We start from the raw sequence: 12,028 nt of genomic DNA, 5'->3' as shown, positions 1-12,028 counted from the left end.
CTGTAGAGTGCTGCAATCCAAAGAGGCGCCGAATCTTCATCCACACCTGGGAGGGTGAAGTACGGGAACCAATGGTGGAAACGTACCTCTCCCAGCACTCCTGTTTCCGCCTCTTGATGAGCCGCCGTGCCAGTGCACGGAGACGTTTGAAGACAATGAGGTTCTCCAAAGACGGGTGCCGCTTATGTCGCTGAAGAGCCCGTCGACGTTCTTTAATGGCGTCAGCGACCTCTGGAGACCACCAAGGCACTGACTTTCGCCGGGGGCACCCTAACGAACGAGGAATGGTACGTTCCGCAGCGGAAACAATCGCTGCAGTCAGTGTCTCAACCGCCACATCGATGGTACCATGGGGGAGAGATTCAACAGTGGCAGCAGAGGAGAACGTGTCCCAGTTTGCCTTGCTAAATGCCCATCTAGGCGAGCGTGCAAGGGAGCGACACTGTGGTAGTGAAAGGAAGATCGGAAAATGGTCACTACCACACAAGTCGTCATGGACTCTCCAGTGGACCGATGGTACAAGCCCTGGGCTGCACAACGACAGATCGATGGCCGAGAACGTGCCATGCGCCACACTGAAATGTGTGGCAGCGCCAGTGTTTAAGAGGCAGAGGTCGAGTTGGGAGATGAGATTCTCGACCTCTCTGCCTCGGCCAGTAACCTTCGTTCCACCCCACAGGGGATTGTGGGCGTTAAAATCCCCCAGGAGAAGAAAAGGCGTGGGGAGTTGGGCGACAAGTGCAGCCAAGTCGGTCAGGGAGACTGTACCACCTGGAGGGAGATAGACACTGCAGACGGTTATGTCCTGGGTAGTCCTTACACGTACAGCCACAGCTTCCAATGATGTTTGAAGGGGCACAGGAGCACTATATACAGAGGTAAGGACATACACGCAGGCACCACCTGACACACAATTGTAGGTGCTACGGTTGCAGTAATAACCCCTGTATCCACGAAGGACAGGGGTCCGCATTGCCGGGAACCAGGTTTCCTGGAGGGCAATGCAGAAAGCAGGTGTCATGCTGAGAAGCTGTCGTAGCTCAGGGAGATGGCTAAAATAACCGCCACAATTCCACTGGAGAATCGTACAAAGCGTGTCCTGGAAGGGCATGAAGGTACAGAAAAAGCAAATTACTTCACAGAGTCACATGCTGCCACCGACTGAGTGACTGACGCCGCAACTGCCATCGTTTCGGAGACGGCGAGATCGAGGTCATCTGGGGACGCAAAGAGCTCGACCTCATCCTCAGAGGCTGAGCTGACAGGAAGCGTTGGCGCGGGAACCACTGGGTCCTTAGGCTTCTTAGAGAGCTTCCTCTTCTCTCTCTTGTCTTTGGGAGGAGGGTTGGCATGCTGGGAGGGCTTCCCTGACGCAGTATCAGGAACAGAGGAAGAGCGTGAAGCCCTTCGACCAGCAGCTGGTGGCTTCTTCAGCCACTGGCTAGTGTCTTGAGAGACACTGGGGAAGTCCTTGGAAGGGACTCCCCCAAGGGATCCCTTCCGAACGAGTGAGGCCGGAGGAGGCTGTTGCCTCCCCGGCTGAGCAGCCGGAGGAGGCGGTTGCCTCTCCAGCTGAGGAGCCGGAAGAGGCTCTTTCCTCCCCGGCTGAGCAGCCAGAGGAGGCTGGTGCCTCTCCGGCTGAGAGGTGGGGATGGATGTCCCCAGTTGTTCGGGGCCCACTGCCCCCAAACCAGGTGTTTTGGGAGCAGTGCAAGAGAGTGTGGCCCCTACCAGCGGTGGGGCAGGCGTAACTGTACTGTTCTGTGGGCCAACTGAGAAGGGAGTCTTTGCAGGAACTGGTGGCGGCAGAGTTGCAGCAGCATAACTCCTCAACATAGATGTGGGGTTGAGCCGGTCTAGCTTCTTCCTTGCCTCTTGGTAAGTTAAACGGTCCAGGGTCTTAATTTCTTGTATCTTCCGCTCTCTTTGGTAGACTGCACAGTCTGGCGAGCAGGGAGAATGATGCTCCCCACAGTTAACGCAGGTGGGAGGCGGAGCACATGGAGCATTAGGATGTGAAGGTCGTCCACAATCACGGCACGTGGGGCTGGCAGTGCATCTGGAGGACATATGTCCGAACTTCCAGCACTGGAAGCATCGCATAGGGGGTGGGACATAGGGCTTGACATCGCACCGGTAGATCATGACCTTGACCTTCTCAGGCAAGCAGTCACCCTCAAAGGCCAGGATGAAGGCACCGGTAGCGACCCTATTATCCTTGGGCCCCCTAAAGACACGACGGACAAAGTGCACACCTCGTCGTGCCAGGTTCTCCCGTAGCTCGTCATCAGACTGTAGCAGGAGATCTTTATGAAAAATAATCCCCTGGACCAAATTTAAGGACTTATGGGGAGTGACATGAACGGGGATGTCACCGAGCTTCTCACAGGCGAGTAACGCTCGTGACTGTGCAGATGAAACTGCTTGTATCAAAATAGCCCCGCTCCTCATTTTGGAAACAGATGCCACTTCCCCAAACTTATCTTCAAGATGGTGAACAAAGAAGAGAGGCTTAGTCCCCAAAAACGAATTCCCATCGGTTCTGCTGCACACAAGGTATCGCGGTGAATACGGCTCCTGTCTGTCCGCAGCCCTACGTTCCTCCCATGGCGTGGCTAGGGAAGGGAACGATTTGGGGTTGTATGTCACAGCATTAAATTCAGTCTTACCGCGCTTAGAGACGTTGGCGGTCGTGCGACCACCGGATTGAGACTTCACCCGCTTCATTGCGGGGCATCCGCCCCGATGCCACCCACTCCGACCAGGGGCTCTCCCCACGGGCGCCACCCAGCCACAGCAAAGGCCACCTGGCAGGATGGCCGTTGCCGGGAGTCCTGATGCCCCAGAGAGACGAGCATCGACTCCTTGGCTTACGTGGGGAGGTGTCAGCTCAGGCATCGGCAGTACGATCCCTGTGTTGTCAGGGGGCTACAACCTAGAGGGTACATGACGACCCCACCACAACGGGCTGGCTACCGTGCTGGATTTTTGGTGCCATGGGTAGTCCATAGTGATCGTGGGTGCAGATGGTGACGCACTAAGGGCGTGACGAACACAATCCATCAAGTGTGAATGCTCAAAATGATGGATGGAGGGTGCAGTGACGACGCCAACACGATCAAGAGTGCCAAGGCCTTAGGGCACAGAGGACTGATGGTGCACCACGTAAGGTGTCCTTCCCCAAAAGGCTCGTACTTCTGTGGAATTTGGAAAAATGGAGGTCAAACCCTTTTGGGGACCATCACATTAAGGCCGAAACGTGTGAGACTCCTTTTAGTCGCCTCTTACGACAGGCAGGAATACCGCGGGCCTATTCTAACCCCCGAACCCGCAGGGGGCTCCGTCTACTGAATGAAATCTACGTATTTATCCTTTGATCATTGTTTGGAAGTGGTGCTGAGTAAGTTAATGCATTAATAAAGGCATACATACATATATACAAGTTATGAAGAACAAATGTTAACAAAATTACCACATGGATAATCAGGCAGACCCGGCAACAATCTACATCTACATCTCAACTAAAAATTCTAAATATAGAATTATCAAAGAATATGAGTCACAATTGGATTAGTTTAGTTGGTTGATACTGTCATTCTCGTCAGTTACAGGGCCCACTGGTGCCAAAACAAAAGTTACAAGTAACTGAAGACCACACCAAAGCAGTTCACAAATTCTGTTGATAAATGAAGCAGAAGACGTAAATATTATATGTAGAAAACTAAAGCCTCCACATACAGCCATGGCACCCAGGCCTTGTGACTTCATTATATTTTATATTGTGAATGCAAATCAGTTTACCTCCTTACTTTCTTCAGAATGAATTTTCATTTTTCAGTAATGTGTGCTGATATGAAACTACCTGGCAGATTAAAACTGTGCGCCAGACTGGATTCGAACCTTTGCCTTTTGTAGGCAAGTGCTGTACTGACTGAGCTACCGAAACAGGACTCACAACTTGGTATTACAGCTTCACTTCTGTCAGGACCTCATCCCCCACCTTCCTGACTTACTAGCAATTCTGGAAGAAGGACACGTCATAAACATGACTTAAACACAGCCTGCAGGACTGTTTCCTGGGTGAATTCTTTACTCTACACCAGATTTTGCACTGATATAAGACTTCCTGGCAGATTAAAACTGTGAAAAGAGCAGGACTCAAACCGGGGACATTTGTCCTTCACAGCTAAGTGCTTCACTGACTGAGTTACCCAAGCATGACTTACGACACACCCTCACGGCTTCACTTCTGCCAGTACCTTATCTGATATTAAGGCTCATACCAGCACATACTCCATGCAGAGTGAAAAATTCAGCCTGGAAACAAACCCCCCAGGCTGTGGCTAAGCCAAGTCTCCACAATATATTTTCTTCCAGGAGTGATAGTACCACAAGTTAAGCAATTCAACAGAGAATACACTGTGATGATCATTTGCGACAAGTGACTATTATGTACTAGATGTGAACTTTAACCCGGATGCCTAATTTATTTGAGTAAACCACTACAAGCAGTGCCATGTCAGAACCCTTCAGAGGCTATCCAGTAAAACCACTGAACCTTAATGTTAAAGAATATACCAGAGATTGACTTTAGCACAGCCTTAGTGTTGTTACTACACTGCAAATCTGACAGAGAGAATAACATCATCACAAGCTATGGGTTACAAAAATCCATTAGATCACCACATTCTTTTGTCAAAGCTGCTAGTGCTACATAATTATGGAGAGGAAGTCTCTAAAGTTTACAACAGAAGTAAAGACATACTAACATGTGAGCTGCCCTTAGATGAATGGTCAAACGGTACAACTGGAACAGCACAGCTCAAAAAGGTATTGTATCATTCATGTCTTGGTCTAGCACACAGTTTTCACCTGTCTTACATGCTGTTACAATTTGTATCACCTCATACAAAGTTATCAAAATCCTATGAACAACACTGAAACTAAGTCAAATCTGTAAAGCACAATCTTAGATCAACATAATTAAAGTAGTAGTTAACTCTATGTTATGTTGTACAGTGAATACGCAAGACATACCGGTATTTAAAATACATACATAAATGTTGCACTGGTATAAAAAAGGGATGTATGAATGCTATTCAAGGTGCCGCTTTAGAATAAGCAATTTTAATTGAAACAAGTTAACTATGAAAATAATTAATTGGAGTGATCAGAAGAGAATGTGTGGATTCTTGGTGCTTTACAAACACTTGGGGCACTTACTGTGAACATGAAAAGGTGTAATGCAGACAATGTGTGATGTATATCCCCTGGCCTCCAGTAACTACTACTTAAGCACATTAACAACTATGAACGAAACATTTATTCCTTTTCATGTTTGTCACTAACAATAGGTCACAATTTCAGAACATTGAAATGGAAGCAATGAAAGTGATAGCCGAAGGGTTACACGAAGAAAGTATTTCTACAACAATTTCTCTAGGTTAACCCTCAGTTGATATAAACTGAAAACCTTTGAGTAAATAGTACATATGCTTCAGTGACTGCCTGTCAGTCATGGAAACTCAGTAATACAGTGCCAAAATATCAGGACATGGGTGAATGTAGGCCTACATGAGTAAGCTGTGTAAATGAAGTGTAGTTGGGGTCATCGCTTCGTTAAGATGGCTGGGCAGTAGCCACAGCTGAAATGTCACTGTGACAATGGAATCCGTTTCATGACACAAGTTGAGGGATATGCTTTTCAATGACTATCACATGGTGGGAACATGAGTTGGACAACTGAACTTCCTCACCCAACCACCACTTGAGTGGCAAATTAGGAAGACTTAAAAGTATATGAACTTAAATTGAAATTAAAGTTTCTAAATGACTACTATGAACAATTATAAAATTATGACTTCTAATTCATGACTGTTTCTATGCCATAGGGCAGTTTTCAGTTAATATCTACATCAACACTCTGCACAGCAGAGGGCACCTCCCATTGTACCAGTTATTAGAGCTTTCTTCTGTTCCAGTCACATATGGGTCATGGAAAAAATTATTGCTTAAAAGCCTTTGTGCATGCTGTAAGTAGTCTAATCACATCTTCTTGATCCCTAAGGGAGAAATACATAGAAGGCTGTAATATATTCCTAAATTCCCCACTTAAAGTTGGCTCTAGAAAGATAGTTTGTGTCTATCTTCATGCACATGCCAGTTCAGTTATTTCAGCATCTTCATGATGCTCTCGCTTGGAATGAACAAACCTGTGATAATTTGTGCTGCCCTCATTTAAAGCTAGTTGCCAACATTTGCACCACTTTGAAATCTTGTCAAGATCTAACCGAATATTTGCACAGCTTGTTTCAGACACTACTTCATTACACATAATTGTATTGTCTGCAAAAAGTCAGAAGTTATTATTAATATCATCCGCAAGGTCAAGAAAATCTAAATCCTATGTCTATTGAAGACTCTCAATTCAGGATAACTTGCTGTGTCCTCCCTACCAAGCAGCCTTAATCCTGCCACAAATTTCAGTTGATACTCCACACAATTTTACTTTTGATTATAACCACAGGTGTGGTACTGAATCAAATGTTTTTTGAATTCGAGAAATACTGCATCTACCTGACTGCCTTGATCTGTGGTTTTCAGTATGCCACATGAGAAAAGTGAGAGTTGGATTTCACATTATCTATGTTTTCAGAATCCTGGCTGGTTGGCATGGAGGTCATTCTGTTCAAGGTAGATTATTACTTTTGAACTCAGAATATGTTCTAAGATTCAACAATAAACGCATTTTAAGGGTACGGCACGGTAGTGTTGTGGATCACTACTGTTATCCTACTTGTAGACTGGTGTGGCCTGTGCTTTCTTCCAACTAACAGGTACAGTTTTTTGTTCCAGGGATCTACAGTAGATTATCCTTAAAAGTGGGACCAACTCAGGCACATTTCAGTACAGAATCTGATAGGGATTCCATCAGGCCCTGGAGTTTTGTTCAATTTTAAGGCTTTCAGCTGTTTCAATGTCACTGACACTAATATCTATTTCACTAATCCTTTCAGTGGTGCGAGAATTAAACTGAGGTAATAATCATGCTAACATTTGAAAGTGGAATTAAGTACTTCTCATTTTGCTTTCCTACTCTCAATTTCAGTTCCTATTTTCTCCACGACTGACTGGACACCAACTTTGGTACCAGTAACAGCCACTGCATACAACCAGAGTTTCTTTGGATTTTGTGAAAGATCTTTTGACACTATTCTGGTATGGTAGTCACTGAAGGTTTTATGGATTGCACTCTTGACAGTCAAACTAGTTTAATTCAACATCTCTATCTATAGCCTTCTGCTTCATTTTACACCTGCTATACAGCAGTCACTGTTTTTTTATGAGTTCCTTTACAGTGACTGTATCCTATGGAGAGCCCCTCCCAATACAAACAGTTCTACCGGGCACGTCTGTCAGTTCTTCTACATGTTCCTGTTCAGAGCTAAAATTAGCTTTCGCCCACAGTCTTCATCAGAAAAGTTTCTTACTGACTAAGGATGTGGCCAAACGCTAATGCGTAAGTGTATTTTCATTGTGCCTTTCATGACCAACATTAAGTTTGATATGATTATAGATACAAGTCACTCTTGCAAATAAACAGAATGTAGCTATATACTCACTGAGATTTTTGTAAATCAACTGACACACAGTAGGCCTACATAAAAGTAAAAAACTGTAAACATGCTGAAACCCTCTACCACATGTACACTTAATATGCATCACATTCTTCACATGGCAGTTCTCAATAACCTAATAAAATCTAAGCTTCTTTTCACAAAATAGAGAACACTTTTCAACGTGCAGGAAAGTTAGTGATGGAGTACCTCAAAGATGTGCAGGTTATTGTTCTTGATTTATCATATCATTTCTCAACATCAGAAATCGTGTGTTCTGAGAAGGTACAACATTTTTTTTTTCTTAATAGACATAATGCAACTGATTTACAGCAAAACTGTCTCACACAATAAAAGCTAAAATGTGGTTTAGAAATTTTATTCTTAAAAATGACAAACAATAATGTATGGCTAAGCTTGCATCTTAAAATAACAAAACCTAGATACAGTATAATGTTATAATTAAGAGGATGTGACACTGAACAAGCATCTTGAACAAATTTCCTAGAGTATTGTGAGATGTTTATACAAAATAATGAAACCTTGTCAAAATAGTAAGCAAAAGTTCAGTAAATAAGGTTCTGTTAGAAGAGTGATTATGGACTGCCAAATACTTAGCCCAATGTTTTTATAAACTGAGTTAAAAAAAAAGATGCATTAAGGCATATGCCATTTTCCAGAAATAAACATAGAAGAAATGAGCAATCGGAATGATGATACAGATCATCAATGTGGAATTATGAAGTCCTGAACATTTTAGTCAATTTCAAATCACAATTATACACCCTCTTTTCTGAAATTATAAAGCAATTTTGGTCTGAAAACTATAGTGCTGCAGGCCTACTTGGTATGGTCCCATCGCAAGCCATATGTCCTTCCCTTTCTTCAACGTTTTGAACTGACCTACTAAATCAGTTATAGGAGGACCTACAGTCTAACATGGACTCCAAAACCACAGTGCAATTTGGCATTTTTGACTAGCAATTGCCAGAGACAATAAGTGACATAGAAGTGAATATCAAGGCATTATATATGTTAAACAAGTACGTCAGATCACAAAAAATAACCCCCATTAATTCGTTAACAGAGTTCTGCAGACTCCATCAAGCTCTACCTTCAGGGATATGGAACGAGTCAAGATATACAGTAACAGAAGACAAAGGCAGCAAAGAAACTTAATGAATATACTGTTTTAACATTAAACTATTACTATTCTGCTGGGTTTCATTTACACTTATGCTATCTAAATTTCATCAAATAAATCAATAATAGTTATTCTTTTGAAATACCTTGCCATCTATTCCATTTTACAATAGAGCTGCTGTTTATCTGTTGTTAGTAGGTTAATATTTACTTGATTATAATGAAATTTTTCAAGGGAAAATTTTTTTACAACTACAAATACTTAGTCATATCTACAGAATAGTCTAACTTGCGATACAGGTTTATAACAAACACTGCTACTTGCCATGTGTCTAATAGCAATTATTCAATCCTTGAATCTAGACATTCACATAACTTGTAGAGCAGTTAATGAGATACGTTTTTAACTGAAAAGAATTCCCAACTTCTTGCCCTTTGCTAGACACGAGTTTGTTGACTATCTGACCACCACATTACACAATTCCATTCTGAAACCTGGGCAAGAAGGAAAATCTATTGTAACACCCCATTTTCTTACTAATCACTTCTTTTGAACAAAGAACATTATTTTCCAATGAATTATTTGAAGGAATTGAGAATTAAAAAATACATCTATTGATTTTAGACTGAAATGAGAAAAAGGTACTGTCTATTAGTTTATACTACAATTAGAAACACATTAGTTCTTCAGACTGATATAAGTCAGCCATTTTGTTTTATTTTGTGTACTGTACTAGATGTTTTCGAGTATAAATAATATTTCTGCTGCTGCTTCCTTGTTTCAGTACAATCTCGGATAACCCAACATTTGGAAATTGGTTTGACTAATAAAGACATAATGTTGAAAGAACACCGAAATTTATCTTCAACTACATTGCAGACTATGGAGGTAAACCTCGCCGTTGAAGAAATGTATATTTTCTGAAAATAAGAACATATAACGTAGTAGTATAGGATGGGCGCGATAGGGAGGCGTAGTGGCAGATAAAATATAAGCCCTATAAGGAATCGAAATGCAGCGCTACGTTACATGCTAGAACTAAGTAAACTACACAGAATGGGGCAGCTTTTTGCTTGTGTGTTCCCCAATGCTGATTTCTTTACGGCACAAATTGTTAAATACAGACACAACAAATCGGTGACAATTCCATCATTGAGCTCACCCAGTAATAATTCGCAAATATCATGATTAGGGTTGTTTTCACTAGACTGGGCCTTTCTTTTACTCATATTTTAACTGCAGAGTAGAAACAATACAATATTTAATTCAACGTAATAAGAATCCGTCTCATGCAATTCACTTTGAACTTTTCAAAATACCAAACAATAACATAGAAATCGACATAAGTAATGAATCGATATTTCAAACAAACATATGACAATTGCTTGGTATCGATATCACCAAAGGCGGATAAGAATCGTTTGTGGGTAAAAGGTCGTGTTTCCAAAACTAGAACTTTCTTATGATTATTGGCATGTTATTGATTTTTGACATTTGTCCTCACAATGCACAGATAGTATTATGAACGCTTGTAAGGCGTTTAAACTCAGAATAATCGTTTGGATTTTGTTCAAGAAAAAAGTTATAGAAAAAGTTTAGCTTCGTATAAGTTACCCTCTTTTCGCGCGCTTCCTGGCTGGACGATTGTTCTAAGATGTTTATTTTCTGTTTCGTAAATTAATAATATAGTCTTTAAAAATGACGTTTTATTTAATATTATTATGACTTCTTGTCCTGTTTTTACAGCTGTTGTGATGGTGAGTGATGATTTAAACTGTACGATGCTAATACGGTGATTACCTTGACCAGCTGCCATTACAGCAGCGTTGAATGAATATCGCATGGTCAATAATAGAACTTGCATTCATCCTAAATTTATTACTCCAAGTGCCACGATTTATAAGGAACCATGGCATTATAAAGCCCATAAATGCACTGAAATATCGATTCACTGTCAGGCGAGTCAGCTACCATACATCACGCCGATTTTCCTAGGTCACGTCATTAAGATAACTCCACTTTCTCTTCTTGTCAGTTATCAAATAATTAAACATTAACCTTTTATATTCAAGAAATAGAATTTTAATGGCGAAATTGCAACACAACTTTTACATATTTTACATGGTCTGGTTTTAATGTTCCACGATCTTCGCATTTATTTAGACAAGACAGTACAGAATAAATGTTAACGAAAAATGAACTGGAAGAAAAGATCAATAGAGGAAACTCAATTACAAAAAAGTGAAAGAGGCGAATTATTAACAGGAATCTACATCATATTCTTACTCAAGATAATAACAACAGCATTTTTTCGTCATTTATCATGTGTGTACAGCATTCAACATTAAGATCTTCATCCATTACAAAGAATTTTTAATCTAATTTCAATTAGTCCGACTTCTAATTCTAATTCTACAGATCACAAGATGGCTGTTCTAGTAGGATATAAAAAAAGGATATATCTATAGAGGCAAACATAAGCCACTACACGGCAACGTTGAGGAATGTAGCATTATATGCTGCTGAGACGATGGCACTAGGACGAAATGGGGCAGAAGAACTAGAGAAAGAAGAGAGAAAAATGCTATGTCCCAAAAGAGGTGGAGAGAGGTGGTTGCGAAGATGAGAACAATATCCGGGGAAATCAGACTCTAAAGGTCAAGGTTTGCTGGACATGTAGTTAGGATGAGTATGGACAGAATGACGAAGAGAGTGTGGGAAACAACAGGGAGGATAAGGGGAAAGAAAGGAACCAAGTGGGTTGTTGAACTTCGGAAGGACTGGTTGGAATGACAGAGAGGAATATAGGAAAAGATTAGAGTGTCACCAGTGGAGCCGACAGGAGAAACAGAAACTGAAGATCTTGGAAGAAGAGTGGGAGAGAAGAAGAGAAGAAGGAAGAGGTTCTGGGAGAAGAAGAGGAAAATGCAGTCCATGAAGGGGCTACCCATGGTCCTAGAGAAGAAGAAGAAGATATAAAAATGTAATGGCGGAAGTCACGCCACATTGTTATATGCACGATCCTTAATTATTGATTTAGTTAATTGTAAATATTAAGCACTATTACTATGTAGAGACTTTTTGGACCATAAGTTACTAACATTTCTTTTAAACATTTTTTGCTTACATTTAATGTAATGGTAGAAATAGCAAAGACTACTCAAATGGCTATGGGAGGATATCGTGATGTGGAAATTGACATCGAATAAAGTGAATTAGCTTATGCAGAAATTTAAAATTCACGCATTTCATAACATAATCTAGAATT

At 41.6% G+C, this 12,028-nt stretch overlaps 1 protein-coding gene across 1 annotated transcript in view; it reads right to left on the bottom strand.

The window, feature by feature from the left end:
- LOC126201311 (DNA polymerase beta-like) overlaps positions 1 to 10,085 on the bottom strand; it is a 61,700-nt gene extending 51,615 nt beyond the window's left edge. Inside the window, exon 1 of the mRNA XM_049936775.1 lies at positions 9,923 to 10,085. Within this exon, the coding sequence (XP_049792732.1) occupies positions 9,923 to 9,989 (67 nt within the window). The 5' untranslated portion in view covers positions 9,990 to 10,085. The remainder of the gene's footprint in view (positions 1 to 9,922) is intronic.
- Between the last annotated feature and the right edge of the window lie 1,943 nt (positions 10,086 to 12,028).

Source organism: Schistocerca nitens, chromosome 1 (genome assembly GCF_023898315.1).
Source record: "Schistocerca nitens isolate TAMUIC-IGC-003100 chromosome 1, iqSchNite1.1, whole genome shotgun sequence".
Taxonomy (NCBI): Eukaryota; Metazoa; Arthropoda; class Insecta; order Orthoptera; family Acrididae; genus Schistocerca; species Schistocerca nitens.
This window is presented reverse-complemented; position numbering and strand designations above follow the sequence as displayed.